General features: G+C 43.2%; 1 protein-coding gene across 1 annotated transcript in view; it reads right to left on the reverse strand.

The window, feature by feature from the left end:
* Positions 1-11,935: 11,935 nt before the first annotated feature.
* The window catches only part of LHFPL6 (LHFPL tetraspan subfamily member 6), a 149,876-nt gene continuing 139,493 nt past the window's right edge, over positions 11,936-22,318 (reverse strand). Inside the window, exon 4 of the mRNA XM_067289661.1 lies at positions 11,936-13,158. Within this exon, the coding sequence (XP_067145762.1) occupies positions 13,040-13,158 (119 nt within the window). The 3' untranslated portion in view covers positions 11,936-13,039. The remainder of the gene's footprint in view (positions 13,159-22,318) is intronic.

Below are 22,318 nucleotides of genomic sequence, written 5' to 3' on the forward strand. Positions count from 1 at the left end.
AGCTAAGATCTCTTCCAGATTCCCCTTGAGAAGCAGACTGGTCCAGAAAGTTGCCTGATAATTCACTTTAGTAGATGCTGACAGTGTGTACAGGCATGACAGTCTACAGACTGAGGAACCATGAAACTGCTCACCAGCAAGTGACAAAAAATCACTCTTCAGAGAGAGGTAAACAGCACTTCTGCACGTTGGCAACAAATGCAGATAGCTTAATATTTCGTTACAGTTCTAAACATTTAATATACTCCCTCTTTGGAATGTCAGCACACATCTGGACATTGCTGGGATTATTTTCTACAAGCTATTGCCTTGTAAAAGGGTAACTTCTTCCCTCTTACCAAAGATGAGTCTGTCCCCTGCAGTGTGAGTTCTGCTGGTATACGTTGCCCACAAGACTTGAAAAACAAAAAGGAAGAAAAGGTATTAGTGGCTACTACTATATTAATGTTTTTGAATACTCTGCGAGAAAGTGGACTATAGCAACAACTTCGTAAATTAACCATTCAATTCACTGCAGTGTACCGTGGCATCTTTCAGTAATGGATTATCCTGAAGTGAGGTATTCTGATCAGTTATATAGAAACAGCTTGAAACCTTCCATAAGTATCTGCCATACCCTGCAGCAGCAAGTTGTACCAAAGGAGTGCAAAGCGTGGTGTGGAGAACAGCAGTAAATATCCTATTCACAATAGTTTTTTGAGAAGAATCAGAGACAGGTTCTCCCTGGGATAGCTGTAAGGCGCACAGACTTGTCAAAGTCAACAAACAGGAACTTGGAGTTTCTTTGCAAAAGGAGCTCTGATTTCAACAGAGGGAGAGGTAGGCAGAGTAATGCACTCAGTCTTTTTAATTCCTGTGCACACTATAATTAGATATTAATCCCGGAACTGTAGAAAACAAATTATATGTTGACAGCTATTTGAAAACAAATAAGCTGTCTGTATCTCATAATTCTTAATATGGCCACTGAGCTCCAAGCAAGAAGCATTTCACTCTTTCATGTGTATTGTCCCAATTATAGCTTGTGTTTTAACTGAGATTTCCTTTTTGTGTTCCCTTGCCCAAGTCCTTAAACTAAACCCCACTCTTGCTGTAAAGTGGGAGTCAGTTTACCTTAGGATAGTACCCAGTAGCCCTACTGATAGGTTGGGAAATAATTGTGTTAGGTGCTGTACAAATAGAAAGCTTCCTGATACATTTAGAGGTATAAAATGAAGGAGAAATAACTGAAGTGCCTCATACAATGAGTTACTGAGTCACAGTGAGTTATAGGTTCTGAGCCTCTACTACCTCCCGGTAGTGAGGTCCTCAGAAAATGACTGGATTCTCAAGTACATGACCACATTTCCTACTTTCTGTTCTTTGTCCTCTCCGTTTGGCAGTGGAGAGAGTCCCTTCAGACCCACCCAGCCTGGTCATATCAATTAAGAACTGCAGCCTTACATCATATAACAGATTTTACTTTATGTTCTTTGAAACATTCATTATGTTAGCTAATCCACTTTTCATTTTCTTCCTCTGGAGTGGGCAAGATAAGGACTCACAGCTGGCTTACATCACAAAAAGTTCTTTATCATCCAAATACGGCTGCTTGTATTGTCTGTAAAACCAATAAAAAAAATTAAAAAAAATTTAAGTTTCTGATCTGTGAAGACATAACTCCTAAATAAAGACTTATTATCAATATTCTGTGCCATAGCTTTTGCATTTGCAGGATCTTTTTCTAGTTAATTATCAGAAAATAAGGAACATTTAGATGAGTGCAAAACCAAGAAAGATATAGAGATTTTCTTGTGTACAAAATGTGTATATATATTTGTGTGTGTGTGTGCATGCATGCACACATGTGTATATGTGCATTTTCTATAGAAATAAAAGCTGGACAATTAACCAGAACATAATACAAAGCCAAATATAGAATATTTATGGTATTTTGCTCATTGAATCCATGCCTGAGTTAAGCCAGTGGGGTTTTCACAATTGGCTCCTATGGTAGTTAGATCAGAGTCATGGAGTTTGGTCCAAGTCCATTGAAGTGACTGGAATTCTTTACAGAAAACAGAGTACTCACATGAACAGTTTGCTTTCCATTTAGCAGCCACTAGGCTTTCAAAAGTCCAGGCTTACATAAAACAGTCACATCTGTCCGAGGTTTTGGGAACAGGATAAAATTACTGGGTTCAGGAGCAGAGGAATGTGTAGAAAACCACCCAGTCAGGGATCTTTTGTAGGAAGCTGCCTTACATTACTTCATAAAGCATTTAGTTTTTTAGTGACTAGTTGAAGCAAAAGTCTTTTGCAGCATGACTCCATTTACTCAGCCCAATAATCTAATGTTCCCAAGTTTACTTAAATACTGATTTTGCTGTCCAGTGTGAATAGGGTCAAAGTTATCTGTACCTCCTGGAGAATTAAAAGAGGAGGAAGGCATTCATAAAAGAATGTCATGAAGGATATGCAGAGAGGGGCTGCATGCAGTTTTCAAAAGCATCAGGAGCACTCAAGCACCTTGGCCTCTGTCTGCAGTGTGGCTTCAGCAGCCTCACGCACCAGAGCTGCCACAGGGAACTGCAAATGAACTATTTCCCTCTACCCCATGCTGAGGTGTCACTGTGATGGAGGCAGCCAACAGACACAGCAGTATGTACAGCAGTTCTGGGCTCTGCTTTGGGGTCTTCTGGGGACTTTGACATTGTTGGGAGATTTCTGGGAACCCTCTGAGGAACTCTAGGGTGCCTGCCACTGACAGGTAAGGAGAACCAGGTGAGGACAGCCATTAGAGGCCTTAACTTCTTCTGAGAAGCTCTATCGGCTGCCAACAAGCTCCGCTGGGTGACCCTGATCAGAAGGTGTTGGGGCCTTTCAGGCCTCCTGATTAGGCCTCCTGATTAGGGATGGTCAAGCACTCTTTTAGCCCGTGCTATGAAGAGACCTATATAAGAGCCAGTTTGTGCAGAAGGGTGCAAAGAAGGGCCTGGCAAAATTAACCAGGCCAGAACACATGTCCTCAGCTATGGCAGTGACATGCTACAGGGCATGACCCCCAGCAGCTGTTGGAGTAATGGTCCCTGCAACATCAGAGGCTTCAACCCAGGTAGAGCTTCAGAAGGAAGACATAGGTCTGCAAGTCCTGGACTGCAGGGAGTGCCTGGGGCCTCTCACTGAGTCTGGGGCTGCAGCTCTCTGCTTGCAGGAGGTATGCAGTGGTTAAGGAGCTGGACTGCCAAGTCAAGGTGCTGCAGGAGGAGGTCAACAGACTGCACAGCATCAGAGCTGATGAGAGAGATTGATCAGATCTTCTCTGAGACCCTGCAGCTTCAGAAGCCTGAACTTCCAACTGTAGCAGAGGAGTGGGTAGGTCAGTGCCTGTTGGCTCAGAAAGTGAGAACTCCCATGATGGCACAGGCTGGAAGCTGGTGACTTCTGGCACCAGGAACAGGGCTCCTGCTCCACCAGACTCGAAACTTCAGAATAGGTTCACTGCCCTCATAGCTGACAAGTTGCTGGGAACATGGAGCATTTGTGCTGGCTGAGCCTCCTTCCCCCAGGAGCACTAGGAGGAAGGGGTGAGTGTTAGCAGTGGGAGACTCCCTGCTGCAGGGGATGGAGGCCTTCTTCTGCTGACCTGACCAGCCATCTAGGGGGATTTAGTTCTTGCCAGGGGCTTACATTTGGGATGTTGTGGAGAGGCTGCTGAGGCTTGTCCAGACTGTTAACCCTGCTGTTCATCTATGTGGGCACCAATGATACTACCAGTGGAGACCTGGAAAGTATCAAACCTGACTACAGGGCCCTAAGGGTGATGGGTAAGGGCATGGGGGACCATGGATGTTCTTCTCCTCCCTGCTAGTGTGGAGGAAGAGCCTGAGAAGGACTAAACAGATCCTGCAGGTCAAAAATTGTTTGCACAGATGATGCTGACAACAGGATTTCAGTTTCTATGAACGTGGGACCCTCTTCAAGGAATGACAACTTCTTAATAGAGATGAGATACACCTGACAAAATTGGGTAAAAGTGTCTTTGCCAACAGACTGGCCAACCCAATAAGGAAGGCTTTAAATTAGCAATAATGGGATGGGAGAGAATGACCAACAGTCAAGTAAGGAAGTGTTGGATGAGGCTGGCAACCAAAGGATATGGGGTGATGTAAACAGAAGGGACCTTTTAATCAACAAAACAGGGTTGAAGGGCAATGACTCCAAGCATATGCAATTAAATAAGGAAGTGCCTGAGGGACCACATCATGGGGAAAGCTCCCATGCCCTTTCTAGGAAGTCAGCACACTGGGGTGCCTCTCTGAGGTGCCTGTACACTAGTGCATGCAGCATGGGGAAAGAACAGGAGGAATTAGAAGTCTGTGTGCAGTTACAGGGCTGTGATTTCACTGGCATCATGGAAATGTGGTGTTATAGCTCACATGACTGTAGTGCTGCAATGGAAGGTTACAGGTCCTTTAGGAAGGAGAGGCTGGGAAGGAGAGGTGAGGAGAGAGAGTTGCCCTGTATGTGACAGAGCAGCAGGAATGCATGAAGCTCTGCTTGGGGATGGCTGAGGGGACATGTGAGAGCTTGTGGTTCAAGATTAGTGGGCAGACCAATGTGAGTGACATTGTAGTGAGTGTCTGCTATGGACTGCCCAATCAGGAAGAAAAAGTAGACAAGGCATTCTTCAGACAACCGAAAGAATCCTTATGTTCGTAGGTCCTGGTCCTCAAGGGGGACTTCAATGACCCTGATATCTGCAGGAGGGACAGTGCAGCAGGGCACAAACAATCCAGGGGGCTTGTGGAGTGCATTGATGACAACTTCCTAACACAGGTGATCAAGGAGCGAATGAGGAGAGGCACTCTTATAAACAAAGAAGAACTGATTGGGGATGGGAATGTTGGGGGCAGCCTTGGCTGCAGTGACCCCAAGATGGTGGAGTTCAGGATCCTGGGAAGCAGGGGCAGGGCAAAAAGCAGGATCACAGTCCCGGACTTCAGGACAGCAGAATTTGGTCAGTTCTGCCATTTGGACAGACCTGCTTGGAAGAATCTCATGGGATATGTCCCTTGAAGGAAAAGGGGTCCAATACAGCTAGTTGATATTCAAGGATCACCTCCTCCAAACTCAAGAACAGTCCACCCCAACAAGCAGGAAATAAGCTCAAACATGAAAAGGAAGTGTATGAGAAGTGGAAGCAGGGTCAGGTGATCCAGGAGGAATACAGAGACCCTGTATGAGCATGCAGGTATGGGGTTAGGAGCAGTAAAGATCATCTGGAATTGAAACTGGCAAGGGATGTGAAAGGCATCTATAAATATAAAAGCAGGAAAAGGAAAGCTAGGGAAAATGTGGGCCTGCTACTAAATGGGGCAGGAGCCCTGGTGACAAAGGACACAGAAGAGGCAGAGGTACTGAATGCCTTCTTCACCTCAGTCTTACTGGTAAGACTGGCCCTCAAGAATCCCAAGCTTCTGAGACCAGAGGGAAAGTCTGGAGCAAGGAAGACTTACCCTTGGAGAAGGAGGATCTGGTTAGGGAACACTTAAACAAATTGGACATACACAGCCCCATGGGCCCTGATGGGATGTCTTCCATAACATCTTCACAGACAAGCTGATGAAGTACAAGCTAGGTAAGTGGTCAGTGAGGTGGACTGAAAACTGACTGAACTGCTGGGCTCAGAGGGTTGTGATCCATGGCATAAAGCCCAGCTGGAGGCCAGTCTAATGATGTCCCCATGGGGTAGATACTGGGGCCAACACTGTTTAATATCTTCATTAATGATCTGGATGACAGGACCAAACGCAAGTTTACAGATGACCCAAAACTGGGAGGAGTGCCTGATGTACCAGATGGATGTGCTCCTATTCAGAGAGACCTTGACAGGCTGGAAAAATGGGCAGAGAGGAACCTCATGAAGTTCAACAAAGGCAAGTGCAAAGTCTTGCACCTGGGGAGGAACAAAACCTTACGCCAGTACAGCCTGGAGGCCAACCAGCTGGAGAGCAGCTTTGCAGAGAAAGACCTGGGAGTGCTGGTGGACAAGTTGACTGTGAGCCAGTAATGTATCCTCAAAGCAAAGAAGGCCAATGGTATCCTGGGTTGCATCAGGAAGAGTGTTGCCAGCAAGTTGAGGGAGATGATCCTTCCCCTCTACTCAGCACTGGTGAGACCTCATCTGGAGAGCTGTGTCCAGTTCTGGGCTCCCCAGTACAGGAAAGACAGGAACATACTGGAGCAAGTCCAGTGAAGGGCTACTAAGATGATTAAGGGACTGGAACATCTCTCATATGAGGAAAGACTGAGAGAGCTGAGGCTGTTCAGCCTGGAGAAGAGAAGGCTCAGGGGAGATCTTATCAGTGCATATAAAGACTCTATGGGGGAGGGAGTAAAGATGGACCCAGACTCTTCTCAGTGGTGACAAGGGCTAGATGAGAGGCAATGGGCACAAACTGAAACACAGGAAACTGTCTGAACACAAAGAACTGTCTGAACACTTCTTTACTGTGAGGGTGGTTGAACACTGGAACAGGTTGCTCAGAGAGGTTGTGGAGTCTCCATTCTTGGAGATATTCAAGTGCCATCTGGACAAACCCTGAGCAACCTGCTCCAGGTGACCTTGCTTGAGCAGGGGTTTGGACCAGACAATCTGCAGAAGTCCCTTCCAAACTCAACTATTCTGTGATTCTGAGGAAGCTTAAAGCACAGTAACATGTAGTTATCTGCTCATAGGCAACTGAGGAAGCAAGCAGAAATGAGCTGTGCGCTGGTGATGTAGATATACATAATGAAGTTGTGCCATATGCTCCTTTCAAATTATCATCTTCCTTGTTATGGCTTATTTTAAGATGGTCACTGTGATGGATGGAATATTCCTAACATAGTGGTATTCTTAGTAGCAAACTAAAAGGCCATAGAATTGTCCATGAAAGGAGTCAGCCAAAATGTCCCTATAAATTTAAAGTAACCATTTTGTTTCTTGGTGAGGAATATGAGAAAAAGTCACCTATTTATGTTTAACCTAATAACCACCCTTCCTGCCAGTGAGGGAAATGAACTTCAAACTGTGTTTCAAAGTTTTCCTCATTTTCTCTGATCCAACATTATTTAAATAATAATAAAAATACTTAATACTTACTAGAAAGCATATTTTTAAAATCTTATCTGCTTAAGAGATTACACTAAAATGTCACTTTAAAAAAAAGACATATCTAATTTCATCATTCTCTCTGAAAGGTTAAGTATATAGAGCAGAATTAACGCTTATGCTGATGTACAGATTATCTGCCTTGTCATTCAGTTTGATATTTTTTCCTAGACTGTTTCAAAGTCTAGAATGACAGATAAATTGCAGTTGCAAATGATTTCTGAATTCTCTATCAGGAAGGAGGAAATAAAGGAATTAAACTATCTCAGGAACTAGCTAACTTTCATTTCAGAGTCTAAACATTTTTAAAGATTTTTGCTGTTAGTGGTGGTGGAGGGGTTTCCCCCACAGACATAGATTTGTATTTTTGTGAGGGAGCAAACTCCATGGCATTCAGTGAAAATCTGAGTCATTTGTTAACATAAAAATCTTGACAAGTAATGACCTTCTTTTTACACAAACAGCCTAATGCCCCCTCAAACTCCAGGAAAGGTCTTCACATGCCTCATTTATGCAGAAAAGCCTCTATTTGACTTAAAGCTTAAATGCCAGAATTCAGACTTTCCTTCTCAAAAAATACTGCATTAGTGCTCAAGACAAGAGTCTTGGCACTGTGCATGCTGCACAGGTGAAGAAAGACGCACAGGTGAAGAAAGACCTCAGCTCTCAGGGTTATGGATGGGAGTGTTTCCTATTCAAGCTGTGTTCACCTGAACATTCCCAAAGACCAAACTTATATAAATACACTATTGCACAAACTTCCTCGCCCTTCACTTGCCTCACTCAGACTTACATATGAACCAAATTCCCTGCTTCTAGAGATCAGTTTTTCTGGCCTGCATACTTCCAGCATTGTTGACAACCACTTTTTCCCTTATCTAGGTATGCAAAGCAAAAGTTAAACAGACAAAGGCAAACAGATCCCAAAACCTTATTTCCAGTGGTAGCCTCATATAACCTCACTTTGGTGACTGGGGACAATCATCATGGATTTACCAACAGTAAATTGTGCCTGACCAACCTGATTGCCTTCTATGATAAAATGACCAAATCTGTGGACAGGGGAGAGCAGCGGATGTCATTTACCTTAACTTCAGCATGGCTTTTGACACAGTCTTGCATAGTATTCTTGTATCCAGGCTGGAACATTATGGTCTGGATGTGTGGGAAACCAGACGGGTAAAAACCTGATTGGATGGCCAGGCTTAGAGGGTCATGTTTTATGAGTCATACCTGGATGCCTGTGACAAGTGGGGTACCACTGGAGTCTATCCTGTCCTGTTTAACAGCTTTATCAGTGACCTGGGGGAGGAGAAGAAAATGAGTGTGCTCTCATAAAGTGTGCAGATGACACCAAACTGAGGGGACCAGTTGATATGATTGGGGGCTGCCATTCCGAGGGAATGAGGCAGCCTAGAGGAATGGACCAACAGGAACCTTATGAAATTCAACAAGGACAAGTGCAAAGTCCTATCCTTGGGAAGGAAGAGTCCCCTGCAGTGACACAGGCTGGGGATGGCTGGCCAGGGAGCAGCTCTGCAGAAAGGACCTGGGGGCCAAGGGGCAGTGAGCTGCGCTGGAGCCAGCAGTGTGCCCTGCCATCACAGAAGGGCAACTGCATCCTGGGCTTCATTAACAGAAGCAGAGCCAGTAGAGCAAGGAGAATGATTATCTCCCTCTAATCAGCACTCATTAGACCTCATCTAGATACTGTGTCTGGTTTTGGGTACCCCAGTACAAGGAAGACATTGACAAACTGGAAGGAGTTCAGGGGAGGGCCACCAAGTTGGCTGGAGGCTGGAGTACTTGTTCTGTGAGGAAAGGCTGAAGGAGCTGGGGTTCTTTAGCCTGGAGAAGAGACACCTTCAGGGGGACCCAACAGCATCCTCCCAGCACCTAAGGGAGGTTCCTGAGAAGAGACAGAGCCAAGTTCTTCACAGTGGTGCATGGTGAGAAGACATGAGGCAGAGGACATCACTTGAAACAAGAGGTTCAGCCAAGATATAAGGAAAAGTTTTTCTGCATGAGGGCAGTGGAACAGGTTGCACAGGAAGCTTGTGCTGTCTCTGTTCTTGAAGGTTTTCAAGACCCAACTGGGTAAAGCCCTGAATAAGCTTGTCTGACCTCATAGCTCACACTTGCTTTGAGTAGAAGGTTGGGATAGAGACCTCTGGAGGCCCCTTCCAAACTGAATTATCCTCTAGTCCTAAAACAATTTTTGATAATGAACAGCAGTCCACAACCATAATACTTGTTTCTGTGTAGTTTCTGTAATAGTTGGGGGTCATCAATGAAACCTGCTGCTCACAGAGTATTTGTTGGAAGCAGATCCATGTTGTCCGTGTTGCCGGTGACCTCCAGAATACAATATAAAAGGTAACCTGACATATATAACAGGGAATGTGTGAATGTACTCTGCTTACAGAATGGCTGACAGTGAGGAAAATAAACTCAGAGAAATTTAGAGATTGTGGAGCAATTGCAACAGAATGTTATGCAGAAACGGAGAGCCAAGTTGGTGAAAGTAGACCAGAAGAACATGGCTCCTTTAGCATGGCAAACTGAAGGATTACAGGGAAAAGGCTACTGTAATAATATAGCAGGGGTTAAGTGCTAAAGAGGTAGGAGAGCTATTGAGGCTAAGAACAATGGTGGAATCAGAAAAAGCAGGTATGAACTGGCAAATAAGTTTAGGCTGGAATTTAGAAAGTGCCTAACCACCCAAACAGTGAGATTTTGGAACAAACTTCCCAACGTAGTCATAGGATTAACTAGTTTTAAAATTGAGCCTGATAAATTTATGAACAGGATTATATGACATGATTGCCAGAAATGGCAGGAACAGAATTCAGTGAACCAAGGTTCCACCCAAGCTTACATCTTCTGTTTTGAAAAATACAAGGCCAAGCTCCTCATCTTCAAGAATAAATAAATGGAAAATTAAACAGAGTAAATATTGTAAATATTTCATTGACATTTTAAATTGTGAAATTGAAAGCAGTCGTTTGTCCACCTTGAAGTTATTAGTTTGTAGCTGTGAAGCCTGAGAAATGTGATAATAAATGGCATGCATATTCTAGTGCAAAATGGGTATCAGAACCAAAATGCACAAATATGGACAAGCCTAATTAAGCTGTGATTGGTTTATTCATATCACAGCAGCTGAAAGCTATATGATAACCAGCTACAGAGCAGGTGCAGTGTATATCATTCGCTTGATTTTTCAAAATTGCTGTTTTATTCAATTCCAAATTAAAAAGAGGAGATTATAAACAAATTCAGAGGAAGTCAATCATACTATATTTATATTGCATTGTAATAAGAAGCTAATTTTCTTCATGAAGTAACTGATATTTCCATTTTGTCATGATAAATCAAACCAGAACACCAGAACCTGAGCACAGGAAGAACTAACAAAAGTCAAAATGCTCTCCATGATGCATAGACAAGGATATTATCTAGGGAGGGTCAAATTTAGAATAATAGGACTTACATTTCTATAGCCAAGTCATTGGAACTTTGTATAGCAAACCGCAGTTTCAGTGGAAGGAAAGACGTTTCCATTGTAGCACAGTGTAGAAAGGCAGTATTTTTGTATTGAGATATCTGCCAAAGGTTTAATGGATCTAGGGGAACCACGGCCAAAGTTGTATGTATTTCTCCTTTGGTTTTAATAAAGCTGAAATCCACAACCCTAAAGGGCAAAATCATACTTAATGTGAGGATATACAAAATGCTGCTGACATCCAGCAGCAGGTTTGAGTATGGGCCCAAGCTTTTACGAGGAAGGAAGTGCCCAGAAAACCTGGAAGCACAAAAGGAAGACCATAGTGCTCTGTGTACAACCACTGTTGGTGCCACTGGAAGAGGTGCGCAAGCAGGCAGGTCAGTGTGCTTCCCTATGTCTCCACAGCATGGTTGATGTGGTTCTCAGCAGAAGTGCGGTCAGACATGATATAGCTATTATGGGCTAATCTGGGAAGGGTAAGGTACAATTTTATTTTCACCACACAGCACCATAAAGTGAATAAATACTGCCTGGCCTATAATGAAACTCGACAAAATCCAGTTCAGCAACATCAGAATTGATCACTATAAATCGACATTGCTATTTTCATGCACCCACACCTCTGAAAACCTGTCCAGTGTAATGCAAATGCAGGATTTCAGCTGTTACAACAGCTGCAAGCATTATTAACCAATAAAACCATAATTAGAACACACTGTAGGTTAGAAATAAACAATGACAGAAATATCATATTGGGGAAAAAAAAAGCAGAAAAGTGCATTTGAAAGGGAATAATATCAGTTATTGCAAGGATTAGAAGCCCCTTACAAATTCCCAAGCTCAAAGGTCACACTGTTTCTCTTAAAGAAAATGAATTCTTTCAGTTTTGTATATAGAATGCCAGTTCCTTGTGAAGGGAATATCTCTTACTAGGCATTTGATCAGTGTGGATGCTATTAAGAAAGTAATGGCTTGTTTCAATTGCCAAAACAGGGATATCCAGTGCTATGTGAGATGCTGAGTCTCCAGTTGCCGGACCAGAATGGGGATGGTCTCCCAGAAGTCCTGCATTATATCTAACAGCATCATGCAAAAATGTAGTATACACTAGAATGTCCCAAGTGGCAATAGACCTCTCTGCTCAGGCAAGGTAACTGAAGCCTAAATGTATGTGTTTGAGAGGGAGAAAGGATACAGAATGGTTGTCATGGTTACTTCTGAGGATTATTTTAAATGGGGATCTGAGAAAGAAAGGAACTTTTTCATCTAGTGACGCTACTATGCATTGCAAGTATTGATCAAGGAAAAATTTATTTACAGAGATTTTCAAATACAAACATAAAATAGCACATTTATATATTTTTTTTTACAAAAATGAATATTGAAATAATAAACATGGTACAGCACAATACGACATCAATGAGCTAAACATAACAGCGACAAAATCTATGTCTGGAGGAAGTTTCCTGTTAGTCTTACATAACCAACAGAGTTCTACAGTACCATACGTGGAATTTTCAATGGACTGAAAAACGTCCATTTACTGCACTTCATAAAAGTACTATAGGCAAAGGCTACATATGCCAAGTAATTATGTTGCATTTTTGTAATAATGCTGATAACACAGAGGCTTAATAAAAGTTCTATAGGGCTGAATAAGCAGTGGCTAAATGTCTGGGGAGAAAAGTGTGTAGAGAATATACAAAATACTGATAAAGTGGCTTATTGGTCCTTGTATTAAGTTTAACATATAGGTTAAAAAGTGTCATAACACTGAATCTTAAACCACCAGAAAGGAGTTAAAAAAAAAGGGGGAGGGTGGAGAAAGAATCGCACTGAGAAGTTTCCTCTCTGCTCATTTTGTGCCATGGTCAACATCCGTGTGTGTGTGTGTGTGCGTGTGCGTGTGTGTGTGTGTGTGTGTGCGTGTGTGTGCGTGCGCGCACGTGTGTGTGTGTGTGTGTGCACGTGTGTGCGTGTGTGTGTGCGTGTGTGAGTGTGCGTGTGTGTGTGCGCGCGCGCACGTGTGTGTGTGTGTGTGTGTGTGTGTGTGTGTGTGTGCTTTCAGGAGCGCCGCGCTGAAGGGACCACAGGGAGCTGCCCCGGCCCTCCAACGCTGTCTTGCTTCCGCCAGTCTTTCAACTAACGGGCGCACGTGGATCTTCTCGATTTGCCAGGCCGGAGCTTCCCTTGCTCACGGAGTTGAGTTTTCCCAGTGGCAGCCCAGGGAGGCCCGGTCAGAAAGGCCTGCCCGTCCCCACCACCGAGCGGCCTCCGGCCCGCTGCCCCTGCTGCCCCCCGCGCCCGCCTCCTGCAAAAGGAGCTAAAGCACTTAAAAGTCCTGTGTCCGTCATTTCTCGGAGGACGCTGGCACGTCCCGGCGGCCTGGCTCCCGCTCAGTACGGGTACTGCTTCTGCTTCTTGCCCGAGAAGCAGGCCAGCCAGGTGCAGACGAGCATGGCCGCCGCCGCCCCCCCGCCGGTGCAGTAGTAGGCCCAGCCGATTTCGCAGGTCCCTGCAACGAAACACCACAACAGCATCACGCGGGAGCAAGCCCCACTTCTCCTTTTCACCTCCTTTTTCTTTAGTAAGAATGCAAGAATGGCCACACTGCCTCAAAGCCCACCTAGCCAGGCTGATGCCAGCATTAGATATCGAGGGAAAAGCAGACAGGTGAATAAGCCCAAGTGTATTTATTTATGTATTTATTATAACCTTAGTGTTTCCAAGGGTTAAAACTGGGATGCTGCTTTATACTGATGCAATAAAAAGTGCTCCTTTGGGTTTTCTGCCCACTTGTGATATATCCACCTTAAAAAGGAAACATGGGGTTGGAAGAATTGGTTTGCCTAGTGTTTTTTCAAGAAATTAGAGAAGGAAAGCTGTTCAAATTGCTCCCCTTCACTTTCTATAATGGTTCATCAGACAAGCCTCCAAGCTCACTTGGTTGGCAAATTGCTGTTTTCAACACAGGGGAAAACTACACTTGACAGTTAAAGTAGAGGTTGCTGGCACTGAAAATACGTTAGTAGTGGAACAGGAGGCCCCTCCACTTGCCAAGTCCAGAGAGAGGCTGTAGGACTGGTTTCCACAGCAGCTGCAGTCAGAAGGCTTTTCCCCCCTTCTCTTTTTTCTCCTTTTCTGCTCTCCAGGCAGCTTTTGAGTGATTGTTTTGTTGTTCCAGCAGAACACTCAGCCTCACTGCACATAATTCAGTGCTGGGATTTGCTTCCTTCAGAAGTAGCCGGGTGAATCAACTTCTACTATTACCATAATGGTGCTCGAAATTGGACTCTGCTGTAAACGGCTGACAATACAACCAGGATTTGGTTGCAGGGAATCCATTCACAACCTACTCACACAGGCATAAATCCTTACTGGGCCAAATCAAAACTCCTTCTTTTATTGATTTACCCCACAAATAATCCCTGCAGCCAAAACCTTGAGGAAGGAAGGGAGGTCAACAGCTAAGGAGCAATTTTCTCTCCCTGATCTCTTCTCCAACAGTGCATATTGACTGACCAAATAAATGAGCTCCTACACATCAGAGCTATGTTCAGGATGTATGGGTTCCTCCAGCTATGTGGTAGAGATGCCCCTGTCTGAGTAGCCACATGATAAGAAGGAGCTAGGGAAACTGTACTTCCAGGGAAACTGACTCAGCCTGGCACCTGTAATGGCACAGCCTTATCTGCTGTGCAGTGCTCCATGACCCTGTGCATTAGGCACAGCCAGTTGATGGACCATATGGCAGACATCTGCATCTGGCAGAGCAGGATATGGAGTGGGAGACTGACCAGGACACTGAATTTCCAAGGGGTGAAACAGAGGCTCCTGTGGCAAAGGAGCATGATGTTGGGGGACCAGCTGCACTGGGTCTGCTGGGGGAATGGAGTCCCCAAATCCAACCTCTTAAATACCTGGACAGTAAGGTCAGGAAGCAGTGATCACACAGAGTAGTGATGGGAGACATAACAGTACAATAGTGGTATCATGATTAATATGATTAATAATGACAGCAAAATGATTAGGTGTTGATGCTGTGGAATTAAACACATTAAGCATTAGTCTGTGCCACACTGAACGGCCTAGCCTGACTTTCCCACCTCTGCTGACCCACTACCTCCGTATTGCCTATCACTTGTAGTGCATTTTCTTCTCTGTAGCAAAACTGTGGCATAGAGCAGAGCTGCTCTATGTCTGCATGCATGTTGGGGGGGGGGGGATTTGGGAGGAAGGATTCAATATAGGTTTGTGAGTCACGGGAAGGAAGTAAGTGAGGAAAAGGGCTGTGTTGGGGGGCTTTGGATTCCAGTACTTCCACAAGTTGCCACCATGAGGGGAAGAGCCTTAAGGACTAGTCTTTAACTCCTACTAAGGCCAGATTCCCAGGGAGTATGAAAGTTTAATTAAAATACAGAAAGAGAGAGGCAGGTTTCCCTGTCCCCACCCAGTGTCACCATCCATAGCCTAAAACTTCACTGATCTCTTGTCCAAGATGTTTAAAAATAGTGTCACGATGGGGCCTTGAATATTTTTAATGGCCTCAGTATTTTTATACAGCAAAATTCATCACCAGCATGGGTATGTTGGTAGGAATGGTAGTGGGGAATCCCATGGTGGTCCAAAGGGCTATAAAGGAATCTCTCCCCTTCCAGCCACCACTGCATCTGCAGTAGAGGAGGTGATCAGGAAAGCAGCAGCTATAGTAGGGAGGGGGCATCTTCACAGAGCTCTTAGAAAGCAAGAAGATACCTGTTATTGCTCCTCAGGAGTTCACCCCATCTCAAAGGCCATTTTTAATTGGGCTGCATCCATAATAATGATCTTGAGTGCTTCAGACTCATTATAACTGAGGTCCTCCTGGTGCCCCCATCTATGGTGACATCTCCTTGCTTTGAGCAGCGAGTGCCCTCAGTAAGGCACAAGTAGCAATGCAACATTTCAACAGACAGCAGAAACCACTCTTCCCCATGAAGGACAGAAGGTAACAACAGAGCACCCTTCTAGAAATAGAACTGAAAGTAGATGAAAACTGGTTGGCCCAGTTGGAGTCATTTTTTCCTGCCACCACACAGGTGACTGCATCTTCATACTTTGTCCTAAAGGCATTCTTGGGCTTGCAGGTCAGGCACTTAGCAAGTCTGCTAGTCCTGCCTTACACACAAGATGTAAGGTGCTCCAGAGTGCCTGTCAGTCTGTACATCCAAACATGTCTAATGAGCTGGCATGCCTGAAGGCAAACAGCATGTCCATAGACTGTCTGCAGGATACCTGCAGGCCAGGTAAAGAGACATGAGCGAGAAGCAGAGCTTGTACTCATGGTCACTCTGAAGACCTCAGGTTGACACCACAGCAGCATAGTACTTGTTTCATTTTTTCTTCAAAATCCTCAAAACTTGCTTTCAAAAATAAATAAATAAAACAAAGATCCTGACATGACCAGATGACTAGCTTGAGACTTAGGCTTGGGATTATTAGCCTCTCTCCTTAAAATGCTGGAGCAGAAAGATTGAGAGATTTACCTGCTGTAATCTTGTTATGCTCTGTAGATTGACACCATTCTTGGCTTCCTTAGAGAAGACCATGCAGTGAGTCTGTCTTTCTACAGAGAAGACCAACAGAAGCCACAGAGAGCAACGAAGCAACTGGAAATGTCCTGGATGCTGATCCTTGCACACTCTCACAGTGGTCCCAGGAGAGACCTGCCTATGGATCTTCCATTCCTTTGTTTGTACACATACACATGCCTACAGCTTCAGCTGGGATTTTCAAAATGGGATTTAAGCATATACAGGGTGTCTAAATCCACTGGATTGCTTTGAAAATCATCATGTGTATACCATAGAGGGGGTTACTAAAGCATTCCTGGCAATAACATAGACTCCATCTGACAGTTCTTTTTAATTGCTAAGTATTCCTGAAACTATTAAATAATTGTGGCAGCTTGAAAAATTAAATCTTTCTCATCATGATGCTTCCAGGTAGCGAAAATAAATGTTAAAATGCTATTTTTAAAAGTGTTTAAAGATTCAGCTGCTAACACTGTGCAAAGTTTCTCAGCTGTGACATAAGTTGGAGTAGAATAAAGGAAATTTGACCTCTTACATGGTGTGATTTCAACTTTTGTGCATTGGCAGTAGGAGAGGGAGAGAGTATGCACAATGCACATTAGGAAGAGAGAACTGTTAAATCAGTGTCAGAGAAATGCACTAGAAATACCAGTTGCACATTCAACTTTGGATGAGGAGAATAACAGTTATTTCTCCACACTGTGCTGCATTTACCCTAAGGACCACTGCCCTACCTAATGCTCTAAGGCATGGCAGGCAGTGTCTTGATCTAACAAATGCAATGTAGTTCACAAGTATGAGTTGGGTCAAGATGAACAAATGAAAGAACAGGAAAGTGCAGGAGGATGGATGAAAGAGCAGGGAGACTGACCTTAGAGCAATAATAACCCAGCGATAAACTTGGCCATTATTTCCAGCCTGTGTCAGGAGCAATGGTAGGCCTTGGATAAAATAGCTCGATCTGTACTTGGATGATGCCGAGTAGACTAGCATTTGGACCTATTGTGCTGAAGAAGAGTCTGTATCTGGGAGGGTATTTGAGTGCATAGGACTTAGCTATACTTGTTGTTGTAAGTATAACTAAGTCCTAAGTCCATAGCTAAGTACAGCTATGAAGCCTGGGGGATTCCATTTCAAATGTACCTGCTGAAATGAATGATTGACTACACCAAATAGCCATGTGTCAGACTGAAATAATACTACCCCTTTTATAATCCTGTATTGCACAAGGAAAAAAAAATACCTGAGTTTGTGTTTTTGCTCTGATGTTCTCTTTTTTACCGCATGTATGAGCTATTTTAATCCATTGCACCCTACAGAAAGATCGTTGGTTGTCAGTAATTGGGTAATTTAGCTGCAGTTTAACTTGGAAAATGACTTCTGCTTCACTTTGATATTAAACTCTCCATTTAAAAGGAAGATGAAGCTTTGTAAAGCGCAAGGTTTACAAGTGATTAAATATGATGCCAAATCAAATGGAAATACACCTATAGAAAAGTTATATGTTAGAGAAAGTAGACAGCTTTCTTGATTTATATTTTTATAAACATTATAATAATGAGTACCATAGAAGGACCCTTCTTCATTCTCAACTATAATTGCACTGACATCAGCGGGAGTAGTCATGTACTCGGAGTGAAGCAAATGGTTAAGGGCTTTGCAGAACTGGAGCTTAAATTCAACCACAAAGTAGAGCACTTTGCCTTCCTCAAGAATGCATATGGATGGATATATATATATATATATATATATGGGTAGAAGTGCGACAGTCCTCTGAGGGGCATGTAGATGTGTGCAAAAATGTGCACATGTCCTTGCCCATAGGATGAGTTGGGTCTGGTTTCATGTCAAAGTAATTTTCCCAACAGCTGAAGTACCCTTCTAGCTGATACAGATGATATGCATCACAGCATCTTCCTTCTCTGCACAGAACTGATGTTGCTTTTTACAAATCACTGTTTACCTGACAAGTCAGTATGGAGGGAGAAGCTGCAGTTTCAGCATTTTGTTAGTTCTGGTTCCTTGTTTTGTTTTGTTTTGTTTGGTAAAGGAGGGCATTGGAGCTCTTGCCTTCTGGTTGCTCAGTGAAGCAGGACTGTCCAAGTCAGCTCAGGTAAATTTGTACCCAGCCATTAAGACTTCTGTTTTCAGATTTGGTTTACTGGGATTGGCAGTAAAAGTGCCAGGATTAATTCTCAAATCACAGACCTTGCAGCTATAGGACTAGATGGCCATTTTCCAAGCAACTAAAAGGAGGAAAGAGTGGGAACATTACACTCTTTTCCTTGAGGAAAAAGCACAAAGAGCAAGCTGAATGAGGAGGATACCAAAAGAAGATACAGCAGAAAGGAGTCCCATAGAATTTAAGAGAATATTTACTAAAGCAAAAGAAGTCAAAGACTGCAGAACACGAGTTTTGCCGTGGTGGACGGGCTTACTACAAAACACATGCCTGACTTCTAATGTGATATTCAAGGCCATGGTATGTGCCTCTCTAGCTCCCCCGCAAATATATAAGACAAATTTGGGAGTGAGTGAACTTTGTCAACAGAAACTCTGTGGAGAGTTGATCTGCTGCGGAAGTCTGCCAGGATCCAGTTGCAGAAATAGAATTTTACCAGGATATTCATGATATCTTATAAAAAATTATCACACACAGTCATATAGTTCCTGGAAATAACATATGATTTTCATCTAAAATAACCAATAAATGACACTTATGAAAAAAATATCTAGTATATGGATTTGTCTTGGATGCAAACCTGTTAATTGCAGGACTTAGTATCTTAAATATTTGCACCTTACTTAATATTAAGACTATCCTGGGCTTGCAGCCTAGAGTATTCGGCAGACTCTAATCATTTAATTTTAAGTAAAGCCTAGCTTCCAAGATGAAGAAAAAAAGTTCAAAAATTACCTAGACTGAAGAATAAAAATGATGTACCCCCAAAAATAAAAACTACAATTTCTGCTTGCAAAAACTTGTGCAGAAACTCTAATTAACAGCCTCACATGAGAGTCCAGTACTACAGGGGAATGTGAATTCATGCAATCAATCAGGGTGTTGGAAAAATAATCACAGAATAAAGTAAAGAGTGTGATGGTAACGGATATACAGGGATTTGGAGATATGAAAGACACAAATTAATGTAAGAGATAATCAGCTAATAAATAAGAAGGCATGATTATTTTGAAACAAAGACAAGTTAAATTAAAGAACTAAAGAATTTTTTTTCTTGACACAGTAACACAATGAAAAACAGTCATGTGAAATCAGCTACAAAAGCAGGAAAAGAAGTTAAAACTTGGAATGCATCCAAAAAGGATTTAAGTAGTTATGTGAAGGAAAGAAAGAACACTATATAAGGAAAAACTGCAGCTGAAAAAATAGCTTAGGACAAAATAATGAATTTGGTGAAGATGGCTTCTTTCCGTACGCTGTAGGGATGTGATTTTCTCAAGGCTTTTTTTTTCCTTTTTTAAAAAGATATGATTTCTTAACTGTGTACAGATCAAGCTGTTTTGCTTACTTATGGTTGCTCAAAGAAATTGTATGGGTATTTTGGTCTGTAATCAAACGTGTGGAAGTCTCCAAAAGTTCAGAAGTGCAAAAATTGCAAAAAAGGTACCAACTTTGAAATTCTTCAGCTCTGCTGCTTGCAGACACTCGTATGATCAAATCCTCCTTTCTTTGGGGGATCACAGAATTTTGTTTAATCAAGCCTCAAATTCGCTGCAGGCATGTCTTTACTGCGGAACGATGCAGGACAAACCAACACTACCTGACAATTACAACGCTCAAATTCCCAAGAGCAAATAGCTTGGGTCCTCCCAACTCCTTTGAAGAAATCAACCAAAAGGTCACTCACTGCAGGAAATGAAATTAACTTCACCACTTTTTAGACATCCACAGTGCAGAGATCCAGACTGAACCAGTGCCCCAAACTCCCTCTAGAGACAACAGGGAGAGAAGGTCACTTATAAAGGATGACGCATTTCACCTTAGGGTAGATGTCTAAAGTATGGCAGGTGTACTCTGCTTGAGTAGCACCTATTTTTCTTCCTTTACCTATGAAGGGATTCTAAATAACAATTCTAGCCACCCTGCTAAAATAACAGAGCATGAGGTACCTGCTCTCAGGTGGTCTGAATCCCCTTCTGGATGTCCCTGTTTGTCTCCACTAGGGTCCTTGCATGACTATGGCCTAACTCTGGCATCAAAGAGAAGTGCCTTACGTTTGACAGAATGTACATTGGCTTTGATATAGTCACCAAAGCCCTACAAACATTTAAGAATGGAAGTTTTCTAGGTAGTGCTTCCCCACTGAAGGGAAGCACTTCCCCACTTTACTAGCGCGTAGGCTGACTCATTCATTTATCTGAGAATCCAGCAGCTGCAGCTCAGGTACGCTCATAAAAATTGTTCTCTGCCCCAAACAAAAAAAAAGGGGGGGAACACCAAAACTGGTAAAAACTCTGAGTTGTTTGCAGAGAATGTGTGAACAAAAAAGCAAGCTTTGTCAGATAGACTGCTCAGAAAAAAACATAGCTTTGAAGCCCTTTCTTTTTAATAGGATTCTAATAAATTGTCCAGCCTTCAAAATCTTTTTCTCCATAGTTTTGGCACTGTATGTCAACACTCAGCCAGATGCTGAAATGATGCCACCTAAGGCCAATTAACTAGCTGACAAAGCTTTTTTTGTATTCACTGCTTTCTGTGGGGTTTTTATGTTGTTATTTTAGTAACTGCACTATTTGCTTTTAAAGATCATTTACTCTAATATTTCTACAGCAAAAGTAATTATCAAGTCAACAGTTCTCTTTAAGATATTTAAAACCCTCTAGAAGTGGCAGAGGGGAGCCTTAATAATAACGATCTGAGGGAAACAAATACCCCTCAGCAGAGAAGCTTCTGAGAGCTTTTGACAATTCAGCTGCTTGTTTAGTTCAGGACAGGAACCAGCTTTTTAAGTTGCTATCCAGACAGCTACTGCAGTCAGGAGAGCCCTTTCACAGCAATTCAAAGAAGGGCCACCATGGAGGGTCATCAAAGGTGCAGTTTTGGAACCATCTGCTTTGGCTGATGCTGCAGACTGGCCCACAACACCAGGATGTCTCTGTGCCTGACTGCTAGCAATGGAGTACAACAGGTGGAGAGCATGAAACAAGCAGACAGGATCCAAGAGGACTTGCAGAAAAATAGGGCAGGGCGCTGTTCCCAGCCTCATAAGGACTCCCACAATGGCATGAACTCAAACAAGTACAGAATACATTTCAGGCCTTTGTTATTTTCAAAGATACATTAACTCCTCAGTGCTTTTAAGAATAAACTCATTTTGGTGACAAAACATATTGGCTAAACCAGCATGACTTGTTTTTCTGTCACCACAGGGTTAAATGAGGAAGACCAGGGCATCTATAACTGGTCAAGCCACAGAGGGTACTTCATGAGGGGAGCTCTCGCAAAACTCAATTTTAAGCATTTAGCTTGGGAACAAAAAAAATCAAATCCATTCACATTAAGTCCTTAGCCATTCTGGGAAAAATTTGGGGGGAAATCTGGCACACTCTTGAAGCCCCAGGCCCTTCCATTAAATTTCTCACATACAAGATAAACCAATGTCTTGTGTTTGGACACCTCCATCAGATCCAGACAGTAAGCTGAGGGTCTAGCTGCACTTAGGGTTATAATCATGTATCTCAGCCTGAGTCCTCATCAGCTGCACTTCATAGTCTGGCCAATAAATGCAAACTACATTCAGTGGCAGCTCCTGTCATCTGTGAATGACCAGGTTTGGAAGAGAGCCCCTTCCCATTCAGCTCTCCCTGCTCTGCTGCACAGCTGCAGCTGGGCGTTTCTGCACTTGTCCCTGCTCATGAGCACGAGTCCTGAGCTGTACCCTGCATGCCCAGTTGGTCTGCCAGCAAGACACACTGTGGGAGCAGGGACAAGTGCAGAAACGGCCACTCCTGAGGCAATGTAAGCCATTGCTGCCAGATCTGTGATTTTCACTGCCTTTATTAGCATAGAAAAGCCTCATGAAACTCAGAGATAAGCTCTGAAGGCAGATATGCACAGCAAACACCAAGCCATGTTTGGGA

The sequence above is a fragment of the Apteryx mantelli genome, chromosome 1 (genome assembly GCF_036417845.1).
Source record: "Apteryx mantelli isolate bAptMan1 chromosome 1, bAptMan1.hap1, whole genome shotgun sequence".
Taxonomy (NCBI): Eukaryota; Metazoa; Chordata; class Aves; order Apterygiformes; family Apterygidae; genus Apteryx; species Apteryx mantelli.